At 39.6% G+C, this 12,316-nt stretch overlaps 1 protein-coding gene across 1 annotated transcript in view; it reads right to left on the reverse strand.

Moving 5' to 3' along the window:
* LOC126456740 (uncharacterized) overlaps positions 1-12,316 on the reverse strand; it is a 181,533-nt gene that overhangs the window by 27,318 nt on the left and 141,899 nt on the right. The window contains exon 7 of the mRNA XM_050092485.1: positions 8,366-8,590. Coding sequence (XP_049948442.1) covers positions 8,580-8,590 — 11 coding nt within the window. The 3' untranslated portion in view covers positions 8,366-8,579. The remainder of the gene's footprint in view (positions 1-8,365; positions 8,591-12,316) is intronic.

Genomic DNA, 12,316 nt, shown 5'->3' on the forward strand with positions numbered 1-12,316 from the left:
TCGGCAGAGGACTGCCTCTGAAGATGTCCAGCACAGTCCTGGACAAAACGTCAGGAACAGAAGAGTTTCTCAGACCACGACCTCACATCCCAAAAGGTTTACCAGCAGCCGTTTTCAAGTATTTAATGGATGATTTTTTAGTAGCAGATTATGTCATATGAGTCATTGCTTCTATGACATTACGTTACGTTCATAAAATAAATCCGAAGTGTTCACGCTATTTTAGGAGCGTGTTACTTTCAAGTAGTTGCAAAAGGAAACAAGACTATACAATAAGCTACCTACAAACATTAAAACAATAAAAGACATTTCAAGATTTAAAACTGCTGTCCATAATATCTATTGCAAAAATGTTATTATAGTATAAATGAATATCTTGAAACATAAAAATTTATTGCCAAATACCTAAAAAGAAAAAAGATAATTATTTACGTTAAATATAATGTATGGAAGCTGAACCTTCAGTTGTAATAATATGAAGGCTAAAACAATTTAAATACTGTTATATGATTTAAAAACATGTATTGTAAATCACAATGAACTGTCCAATATTGTACAGTATACCTTGTACAACAAATGATCAAAAGGACCAATAAAAATGTTATGTAATGTAACTGCTCAAAAGTAACATGCTCCTAAAATAGCATGAACACATTGGATTTATTTTATGAGCATAACATGATGTCACAGGAACAACGATGTGAATGACATAATCTGCTACTAAAAAATCATGCATAAAAATACTTGAAAATGGCCTAAGGCCGAAATTGTACAATCGTACAGGAAATAAAGAGAATGGCAGCTGAAGGCCTCAAGACATCTTAAAAGAAAAAAAAATAAGGAGTATGTGTAGCCACTGGACTCGCAGATTCCCGAAGCTTGAAATCAGAGCCATGGGATCGAGTTACAGTGACACCAGGTGGTATCATATGCTTCATGTGAGTGGAAAAAGATGCAGATAAAATGAAGGTGGTAGCAGCTGAGAAGGGAGTGAAACAGGGTTGCAGCTATCATAATATTATTCAGTGAAAATGTTGGGAAGCTGTGACAGATATGGACAAAAAATTTGGAAAGGGTTTTGAAGTTCAGCGATAAGAAATATTTTTTCTTGGAGGTACGTTTTGTCTTTGCAACTAAATGAAAGGCAGTTTGTTTTTTGCCATATGCGTTTCACTTCTTTCATTTATGAAGCATCTTTAGTGGCCTGAAATACATATTTGTTTTCATATCTATGATAAAAATGCATTAGGTAGTAGTCCAAATATGTTACTATGTTATGTTTTCTTATGTTTTTCTCTTGTTTTTCCGATTAGAAACAACATTTATAGCACTAGTTTCATGAGGTTAAATTATCATTTGGTGTTACTTATGATTTCCATTGATGCTAGTTCATATGTGTGGTCCTGGAGATGTGTTCGCTTGTTCCCCATAATCCAGATGGCGGATTTCTGTTGTTTTTTCACCCACCTTTATTGCAACAACTCACTTGCACTTTCACTATGTGTTCACCATGTAGTGTTTACCACGGGTAATGCCAATTGTCGCTGTGTGCTTATCTTTCGTCTTTTGTTTATGTTGTGTGTATGGCTTGATATTTTTCATTTGTTTTTTGTGTGTGTGTGTGTGTGTGTGTGTGTGTGTGTGTGTGTGTGTATGAGAGAGAGAGAGAGAGAGAGAGAGAGAGAGAGAGAGAGAGAGAGAGAGAGAGAGAGATGTTCCACATCTCTGTTATTGTTTTAATGACTGATCTGTGAGTAACTGCTTTTATTGATTTTCTCATTAAGTACTTCCTTATTCATTGCAAGGACTCTTTGTATATGAAAGTTTTCCTGTAATGTCTGGAGTTTTTTTGTTGTAGTTGTTCACCTTAATAATTTTCATGTCCTGTTCCATGTTGGATAGTTCATGCCCTTGTTTTATCAGGTATCCAGCAGAGGTAGAATTGCTATTCTTATATTTCCAACTTCTTACAAGTTCTTTATACCTTGTTTTGAGGGGGACTGATGACCTTAGCTGTTTAGTCCCCCTTAAACATCCCAACAACCACCACCGCCACCTTGTTTTGAAATTCCCACCTGTCATCACCAGATATACTGGTTCATGTTCTTGGCATTCTAACTAGTATATTCCTGTGTTCAAAAAGATTTCGGGCTTGCAGCCAGTCGTCATAAACTTCACTGCACGATATTTCGACTGTACAACTGCCAACCATCTTCAGGTGAGTGGAACGAGGACTGACAAAGACGTTCTCAACTCCAGCTTATATAGTGCACTGATAGTAATGCTGCGCATGCGTTGCAGTCGCAGAGACAGATAGGGCCACACCTCCCAGTGGCAGCACCCTCGCTGGTGGAATTGCAATACTCAGCTGCCGTGGGTATTGTCACTGGCCGCAGCTATCGAACACTTCTGGGGTCTTCGTCTCGAGCAAATTTCGGAGACGATGGGATTCCATGCATTATTCAATTGGTAACCACTGTCACGGTTCATTAGATTTCCCGCAATGCGTATTTCCACTGATTCTTTGATAATGGAGTCCAAAAAGTTTTTGCAGTGGCCAAAATCGAAGTTTTGTAGTACTCCATTGAATGTCCATTAGAAATACAATGTTCCGCAACTGCAGACTTACTGGCTTGCAGTAGGTGAGTGCATCGTTGTTGTTCTGTACAAGACTCTTCCATTGTACGCATTGTCTGTCCTATTTAGGCCATACCACATTAACATGGTATTATGTAAATTCCCGCCTTCCGCAGTGACAAATCATCCTTCATCCATCCCAGCAAATCCGAAATCGTAGAAGGCGGACAAAAAACCACTTTCACATGAAAATGATTAAGAATCCTTGCTATCTTGAAGGAGATATTTCCGACAAAGGGAAGAAAAGCTAGGGACTTGGCTGGGACGTTCTCCTCTTTATCCACTTCCCGGTTCCTGGCTCTAGTTGAGAAGGCCCTGTTAATTTGCCGGGTCAAGCACCCATTGTCTCTGAACACCATCCTCAAATGTGCCAGTTCCATAGGCAAATTCTCTGCATCCGACACCGTGTGTGCCCTGTGTACAAGGGTTTTAAGTACACTCACAGTCTGGGATGGGTGATGGCAACTTGATGAATGCAAATACAAATCAGTGTGAGTGGGCTTCCGATAGACAGAATGTCCCACAGTGCCGTCGCTCTTCTGTTTAACCAAAACATCCAGGAATGGAAGGCAGCCATCTTTCTCTAGTTCCATAGTAAATCGAATATTCTCATGGATGGAGTTAAGATGATGAAAAAACTCCATTAACTTTTCTTCTCTGTGGGGCCACACTATGAAAGTGTCATCGACATAGCTCCAAAAAACAGTTGGTTTACAGACCGCTGTTTCAAGTGCTCTCTCCTCAAAATCCTCCATAAGGAGGTTAGCCACCAGAGGAGACAGAGGGCTGCCCATGGTGACACCGTCAGACTGTTCATAATATTCCTGGTTAAACATAAAATAAGTTGAGGAAAGAGTACTGCTTTGTTTCAACATAATGTCTGATTCAAACTGTTGACCAATTAGAATCAAGGAATCTGCAAGAGGTACTTTTGTGAAAAGGGAAATTACATCAAAACTCACTAGAAGATCCGAACTACTTAAGGGGGGTAGGACGTCAAACGAGCCGACTTTGAGCAGGAGAGGCACCACAGGACATTTTAATTTCCACTGTCTATACTTTTACAAGTAAATTCATAAAACTTTGTCAGCAAGACCAGGAAGGATTCAGGATTCACACTCGTAGCAGCGGAAGTTAAAAAACATGACAAAATAATTTTTTTACATGTGAAATTTCATCATTTTTCCACTTACTATTGGCTGCATTTGTTGCGATAGGTACACTTTTCTTCATAAGTAAGAGAGACTGTTCGATGAATTTTGCACAGCATACAAACCGTACTTACAGCTGTCTGAAACTCTAGAATCTATTTAATTTTTGAAAAAATGAATGAGCTGTTATGTTTTATACTTTATGTTTAGAAAAAAAATTAAATTTTGTAGTTAATTATCTCAATTTTTACCACAGCTTTTAATAGATTTGGAAAATTCTAGAGTTTCATACACCTGTAAGTATGGTTTGTATGCTGTGCAAAATTCATCAAACAATCTCTCTTACTTGTGAAGAAAAATGTACCTACAGCAACAAATGCAGCCAACAGTAAGCGAAAAAATGATGAAATTTCATACCTAAAAAAAAATCATTTTGTTATATTTTTGCACTTCCACTGCTATGATTGTGAATACTGAATCCTTCCTGGTCATGCTGACAAAGTTTTATGACTTTATTTGTAAAAGTATAGACAGCAGAAAATAAAATGTCCTGTGGTGCCTCTCCTGCTCCAAGTCGGCCCGTCTGACGTCCTACCCCGCCTTAAGTGGAGAGCCCCCAGTCTATTAATAAAATCAGCAGAGTTCCGTATATGGTGTGAACATTTGCCAACAAATGGTCTCAACAAAGAAGCTAGATGTTTGGCTAAATCATATGTGGGTGCGTCAATATTACTGACTATAGGCCGTAAAGGCAGACCTTCTTTATGCACTTTAGGAAGAGCATACAGTCTCGGTGGTACACTCCTTGGTATATATCTGGTTTGTCTGTTGTTGTTTGTAAATGTGACAGGAATGGGTATCTCATTCCATAAGCAATGTGTAATCCCTGTTTCTCTAGTGTATTTGTTATTCTGTGTGTATATTAAATTGCGCCATTTCTTTCTGTTAGTTATGTCTGTTAGTTTGTGTTTCTGTGTGTGTTGTAGTGTCTATGGCATTTTTAGGTGTTTGTGTTCTCTGCTTGTTTTCATTTTTCTTTAGTTATATTTTGATTTTGGGGTTGAGTCTTTTGCACTATATGGATTTTATAAACATTGTTTGGCAATTAGTTGTATGGTTGTAATTCTTTTTCATGGTTTTCTTGGCTGAGTGGTATATGTCATAGGGCTGATAATTTTTTATTTTACTGATAGTTGGTTGAAGCATGTGTAATTGTATCTGTGGCTCTTCGCTTTCTGAATATGTCAAATGTGTGCCTACTGCTGTCTCTCTTTATTGTTATATCCACGAAATGTATTTGATTTTGTGTTTCTTTTTCCATGGTGAATTGAATTTATTTATTTATTTATTTTCATGCTGTTTATGTCTGTATGAAGTTTATCTATTTACTCTGTTGGTTCATTCACCCTACAGGTTATGACATCCACAGATTTGTTGCTGTTGTTGTGGTCTTCAGTCCAGACACTGGTTTGATGCAGCTCTCCATGCTACTCTATCCTGTGCAAGCTTCTTCATCTCCCAGTACCTACTGCAACCTACATCCTTCTGAATCTGCTAAGTGTGTTCATCTCTTGGTCTCCCTCTACGATTTTTACCCTCCACGCTGCCCTCCAATGCTAAATTTGTGATCCCTTGATGCCTCAGAACATGTCCTACTAACCGATCCCTTCTTCTGGTCAAGTTGTGCCACAAACTCCTATTCTCCTTAATTCTGTTCAATACTTCATCATTAGTTATGTGATCTACCGATCTAATCTTCAGCAGTCTTCTGTAGCACCACATTTCGAAAGCTTCTATTCTCTTCTTGTACAAACTATTTATAAACGACTTCCTGACACTTAAACCAATACTTGATGTTAACGAATTTCTCTTCTTCAGAAATGCTTTCCTTGCCATTGCCAGTCTGCTGATGGTCGAAGTAGAGAAGATATAAAATGTAGTTATTTTGCCCCTCAAATAGCAAAACTCATTTACTACTTTAAGTGTCTCACTTCCTAATCTAATTCCTTCAACATAACCCGACTTAATTCAACTACATTCCATTATCCTCGTTTTGCTGTTGTTGATGTTCATCTTATATCCTCCTTTCAAGGCACTGTCCATTCCGTTCAACTGCTCTTCCAAGTCCTTTGAGGTTTGCCGATGTCTTTGTAATTCTATCAGAGACAGCAAAGTTTTTATTTCTTCTCCGTGAATTTTAATACCTACTCCGAATTTTTCTTTTGTTTCCTCCACTGCTTGCTCAATATACAGATTGAACAACATCGGGGAGAGGCTACAACCCTGTCTCACTCCCTTCCCAACCACTGCTTCCCTTTCATGTCCCTCGACTCTTATAACTGCCATCTGGTTTCTGTACAAATTGTAAATAGCCTTTCGTTCCCTGTATTTTACCCCTGCCACCTGTACCAATAAGCAATTATGTGTCATTTCCTTATGATGTTTTTATCAAAGAATGTGTTTTCTATGTGGCTGATAAATATGTTTGCCAATGTTTCTGATACTGACGATCACACTGGAAGGCCATCTTTTTGTAAGTAAAATTCCTTTTCAAACTGGAAGTAATTTTTGGATGTGATAGCTTGAAGGGTTTTGGTCTTTTCATTTCTGCCGGTAGTTTGTTAAACGTCAGTAGATTTTCTTCAATTAGTTTTATTGTGTCTGCACTGGGTATCAAGTTGTACATATTCTCTTTGTTGAAAATTATGAGAGGTGCTGTTAGTGATATGTGTAAGTCTTTTATTTGTGTTATGCACTCATTTGTGTGTTTCACTGTTCTGCTGCTCTTCATTTCATATTGCTGTGTTACAATTTTTTCATGTGTTTTGCCACATGGTAGGTAGTGCATTCATCAAGTTGATAATGGCCCTCACTGGAATAAGGGGTTTGTGAACCTCAGGTCAGCCTCTGAGTGTTGGAGATTTTGGGTTCTTCTGTGTGATGTGTTGTTTTTGTTTACCTGTGAGTATGTGTTTGATGTCTTTGAAATTGTTTGTTATGTGTGTCAGGAAATGTGCTGCTGGATTGGATTTCAGTTTTCTGATATTGTTCAAGGAGATGATGTTGTGGCGTAACAAGCTTGCTACGCCACACTGGGAAGGGAGCCGAAAGAAACGCACGCGTACACACACGCCGACCGGCGTCAAGTCTGGAACAGGATAACTATTGAATGGTAGCAAGAAAAGTACGTAGCTGCTTTATACTTAATTTTTATTCTTTGATGAATACAGCATTCTTCTTGAGACATTTATACGATAACTCTCAAACTAGGTAAGGCTAATGGCGCCTTGCTAGGTCGTAGCCATGGACTCAGCAGAAGGCTATTCTAACTGTCTCTCGGCAAATGAGAGGAAGGCTTTGTCCGTATTGTCGCTAGCAATGTCGTCCGTACAACTGGGGCGAGTGCTATATCGTATCTCGAGACCTGCCTTGTGGTGGCGCTAGGTCTGCGATCACACAGTGGCGACACGCGGGTCCGATTTGTACTAAATGGACCGCGGCCGATTTAAGCTACCACCTAGCAAGTGTGGTGTCTGGCGGTGACACCACAGATGAAATCTTTGATTTTTTTTCTATATATTGCTCTTCATTGATCAGTACTGTGCTGCTCCCTTTATGAGCTCTTCTGACGATGCTTTAATTTAATTTCATTTTATTATCTACCTGTCAATCATTTATACGAATATGATGTTATTAAGGTGTAGCTTTCCTGTTAATTTCTTAGTTGTGTTGTTTTCTGTTTGAAGTTTGTTGGCGACATTTTAATTCTGACAGAGAAAAGGTTTGCTGCTGACATTATAATCCTGTCAGAGGGACCATATGACTCGGAAAAGCAGTTTAACAGGATGGCTACTGTCTTGGAAAGAGATTATAAGATGAACATCAACAAAAGTAAAATGAGGGTAATGGCATGTAGTCAAATTAAATCAGGCAGTACTGAGAGAATCAGATTCAGAAATGAGATACTAAACGAGTGAATGAGTTTTGCTATTTGAGCAGCAAAATAAATGATGATGGTTAAAGTAGAGAAGACGTGAAGCAGCAAGTGAAAATATGAAGAAAATCACTTCTGAAAAAGAGCTTAGAAAGTCTTTTCTGGCTGGAGTAAAGCCTCATATAAATGTGAAACATGTAAAATAAACAGTTCAGATAAGAAAAGAATAGCAGTTTTTGAAATAAGATGGTGCAAAAGAATGCTGTAGATCAGATGGGTAAATCGAATACCCAAGGAGAAAGTAGACAGAAACTGGGGAAGAAAAATATTTATGGCACAACTTGATTAAAAGAAAGGATTTGTCAGTAGGTCCCAACCTGGGACACAAACAAATTGTCAGTTTGTTATTGGAGGGAAGTACGGTGGGTAAAAACTGTAGAGGGATACGATGGCTCAAATATGTGGCTGGAAGACAGCCGTTTCCAACTGGAATGTGTCTTCAGGATGTCATACTGATAAGCAGTGGCATTAAAGCACTGTCCCATTCTGTACCACTTCTTGGTATGCTCTATATTTAGGAACCCATTGCCAAACACACAGTGTGAATTGCAGGGTAATCTAACAGGTGTAGATCTTTTGTTACCTGAGATTGACGAGCTTTTCTGGAAACTTTTCAAACGGCACTCCAGCGACAACGGAATAATCGAATGTCAGGCAGCGCACACCTGACAATTCGAGGATGCTGCTCACACCCAGTTGCAGCCTCGCAAAAGCCATATTTTCCATTCAAAGCGTGTGAAGTCGCGGCAGCCCGACGAGGTAGGGGAACAGGGCCCCGCCGAGTGTTCTGCAATCTGTCACGTCCAATCTGAAACAAACCACGAGTGTGCTGTCGTTTATTTGGGGACAAGCTGGTAGAGAAAATTGTAATGGATTTTACTTCCAGTTGTTGCCAGCAAAACAGAGAATCTTTGATGGAAATCAAAAAATTATGAATATCTTCAAGTAAAAGCAATTAAACTCCAATACAATGTATCGGTTTAGTGCATAAGTTCGTAGCATTTTTCCATAAGTTTAATAAACACAAAAGACACACATAACAGTCTTTAGTCGTCAATAATATGTTCTCCATCACTATTTACAATGTCTGGGGTAACATTTCAGTTCTGCAGCAGTAGAAATCATTTGGTTTTGAGGCAAAGAACTTGTTGAGCCATGTTTGAAGCACATTTTCATCCAGAAATGAATTTTCTTTAAGGTTGTTTGATAGAGAGTAGAAAAGGTGAAAACTGAGGGTGCAAGATCAGATGGGTGTGGTGTGACTTCCCAATCCAATTCCTGTCAGTCTAGCAGAATGCAGGCATGCATTATTGTGGAGCAGCATCACTTTACCCCATCTTCCTGGTCACTGTTTTCAGATTACATCTGCAAGATGTGTCAGTTTTTGACAGTTATCGTCAGCAGTGACTGTTACACCTCGGGGAAGTACACCCCTCCGTTGCCGTTCCACCAGATGCATAAAATTATTTTTTGTGGATGTGCACAGGTCTTTACGCAGGGAGTTGCTGCTTAATTTGGGCTCAGCCTCATTTCTTTTCCTTATGTTATCATAAAGGAACCTTTTCTCACCACTAGTCACGATACAGGATAGGAATGGTCAGTGTTGTTCACGAGCCAGTGGACGATAAATAAGCAGAGACGCACATATGGCTACCCACTGATTTTTGTGATTTTGGCTTGGACCATGTGGTATCCATGCAGCCAATTTTTGAACCTTCCCCCCTGCATGCAAATATCATATGATGGTGAAATGATCATAGTTCATCACATTTGGCAGTCCTCAAGAACACCAACCTGGATCATTGTGGATTCAAGCATCTGAATGATCATCATCAAACCCTGAAGGTCTTCCTGAATGTGGAGAGTACTAATAAGAAAATGATACTCTCTAAGGACAGGCATAGGGCAAAATGTCTTCTTGTACTTTAACATATGTATCTCCAACAATATGACAGCTAAAATACTAAAACTTGAGGCTATTATGTACAACATAATGCTTGATATTCTGTGCAGTTTTTGGTTGACAATGCATGATGACAAACATCTTATAAGGATTTTATTTTTCAATTACCATTGTTTAGCCGGCCGCAGTGGCTATGCGGTTCTAGGCGCTTCAGTCCGGAACCGCGTGACTGCTATGGTCGCAGGTTCGAATCCTGCCTCGGGCATGGATGTGTGTGATGTGCTTAGGTTAGTTACGTTTAAGTAGTTCTAAGTTCTAGGGGACTGATGACCTCAGATGTTAAGTCCCATAGTGCTCAGAGCTATTTGAACCATTTTGAACCATTATTTCTATAACCTTTTCTCGTAAACTACTCGAGCAATAAAAGTGGAATTTCACAGTTTACATCTACATAAGTGGCTAATAAAATGTGTGGAACCGATTTTTGTTTAAGGTCGTAGTTGCTTTGAAATTAATTTTTCAGTTTTGTGTTACCAGGGACTGCTCTATATTTCTCAAATTTTAAAGGAGAACTTTTCTCAGAGAAAATATAATGGAAAACTGCTGAGCAGGATTATTCAGTAATCTTAAGAACTACAGCAAATATCAGAATGTTAGCTTTTACAGTTCCTGAGAAAAAGGTACATCATAGCTAAGAAAAGTCAGTTTATGGCAATTGACATTTAAACTTTTTATTCAAATTTTTGACAATATTGGTGTGCATCTAGTGACTAATGATGTCCATGTCCTGAATCTTTTTTTTCTTCCTCGTCTTCCTGGAGTAGCAGGCACGTCTCATGCACACATGACTGCCGACTGCAGCATCTCGCTGTGTGTATGCATGTGTGTGTGTGTGTGTGTGTGTGTGTGTGTGTGTGTGTGTGTGTGTGTGTGGGAGGGGGGGGAGGGGGGGGGCGGTTGGGTGGGCCTGTCTGCAACTTACGTGTCGTGTCGTTGATACTTCAAATTTTGCATTTTTCTTTCTGCTGCCTGAGCTTTCTCCAGTAATGCTTCATCAATGCTTGTGTGCGTCTCGAGTGTGAATGCACCTGGATGGAAGGCCGGTCTCTGCATGCGCTTAACCTTACCTGCATTTCTACTATTGAATGCTAGACAGACGTCACATGCAGGGATGTTCACAACAATTGAGGATACAAATAGTGTTTTTGGACAACGCATCCAAACAAGGTGATTCTAGTTCTCATTTACATTCTGTGTTTTCCCGTGTACACATTTTTTCAGCAGTTCAGGATTGGCTAGATACCTGAAAGTTAGTTTTATAGCATCTAAAACAGCAAGTGGCAAACGATGTTTGTTAGTGTATGGCTTTCCACTGGCTTCTGCCTGAAGATATTTGCATCACTATATGTCACAAAGGGAATGTTGAGGATCACCATCTGTGGAAAGTCTATGAAAGAATTTGCCCACACGACTTGCACATTGTTTCCACACTACGAAGTTACCCCCGATGGGTTTTTTGTAAGTGTGAACTTCCTTCTAATTTCTTGCCTTTCATTTCTTTCTTCAATTAGAGTAGTCTACCCCCCATTCACTTTTGAATATGCCACACACAGTCCAGGTTTTCAAATTTAGTTTTTGTGAGCCATAACAATTGCTCTCTCAAACAGTCTTAAAAGCACTGGAAGGTCCATTACCTAGAAACTTCACATAACTAACACCATATTTTTCAACTGACCTCTGGAATATTAGTTTTGTCCCCGCTGCTTCCATTCCACCACTTAGCCCCAAGTTTCTTGCTGCATACTTTCTTGTGCTCCTGCTGCCACCTTTCTTCTTCACTGCCATCATTGTTCTTTCTTGTGTCACACTGAGAGCAATACTTGCTCATTACTTGGAAGACTAAGATTTTCCCTGTATCTACACTAATGACATGTTACACCACGATGTAGTGTATTGCCCCTTTTCATCCAGGTTTCATCACAAGAGACTCACAATGTCTTTTTCCCCTTCATTGTTAATGTCTACAGCTTCCTCAATAGCTGCTTTCATATCCTTGCACTCAACTCCAAGAGTACTGAAAAGTGTTCTGTTGTAATCACTGATCCTAGATACTAGTGCAGGCAAGTTCAAAAATGGTTCAAATGGCTCTGAGCACTATGGGACTTAACAGCTGAGGTCATCAGTCGCCTAGAACTTAGAACTACTTAAGCCTAACTAACCTAAGGACATCACACACATCCATGCCCGAGGCAGGATTCGAACCTGCGACCGTAGCAGTTGCACGGTTCCTGACTGAAGCGCCTAGAACTGCTCGGCCACACCGGCCGGCAGGCAAGTTCATCAAGCCACAAAACAGATTTGTGCCTTCTCTGCCTACACCTAAGCATCTCATGCCACAACTCAATCTTGTATTCACCTCATACATCTTCCCGTGGAGAGCAGAAGTCTTGAACTGAACAGCGTACTTACAAACTTTACACTTTATTATTATCAATTACTTAAAATGCTAATACGGTCACTGTCACCATACAGTGCCCACAGTTACCATATGCACGTGAAACAATCATATAGGCAGGTATTTCTAAATCCACTGGGAAACTCATCTTTGGCACAGCATCATCATCCTCGATG

The sequence above is a fragment of the Schistocerca serialis genome, chromosome 2, assembly GCF_023864345.2.
Source record: "Schistocerca serialis cubense isolate TAMUIC-IGC-003099 chromosome 2, iqSchSeri2.2, whole genome shotgun sequence".
NCBI classification, from domain to species: Eukaryota; Metazoa; Arthropoda; class Insecta; order Orthoptera; family Acrididae; genus Schistocerca; species Schistocerca serialis.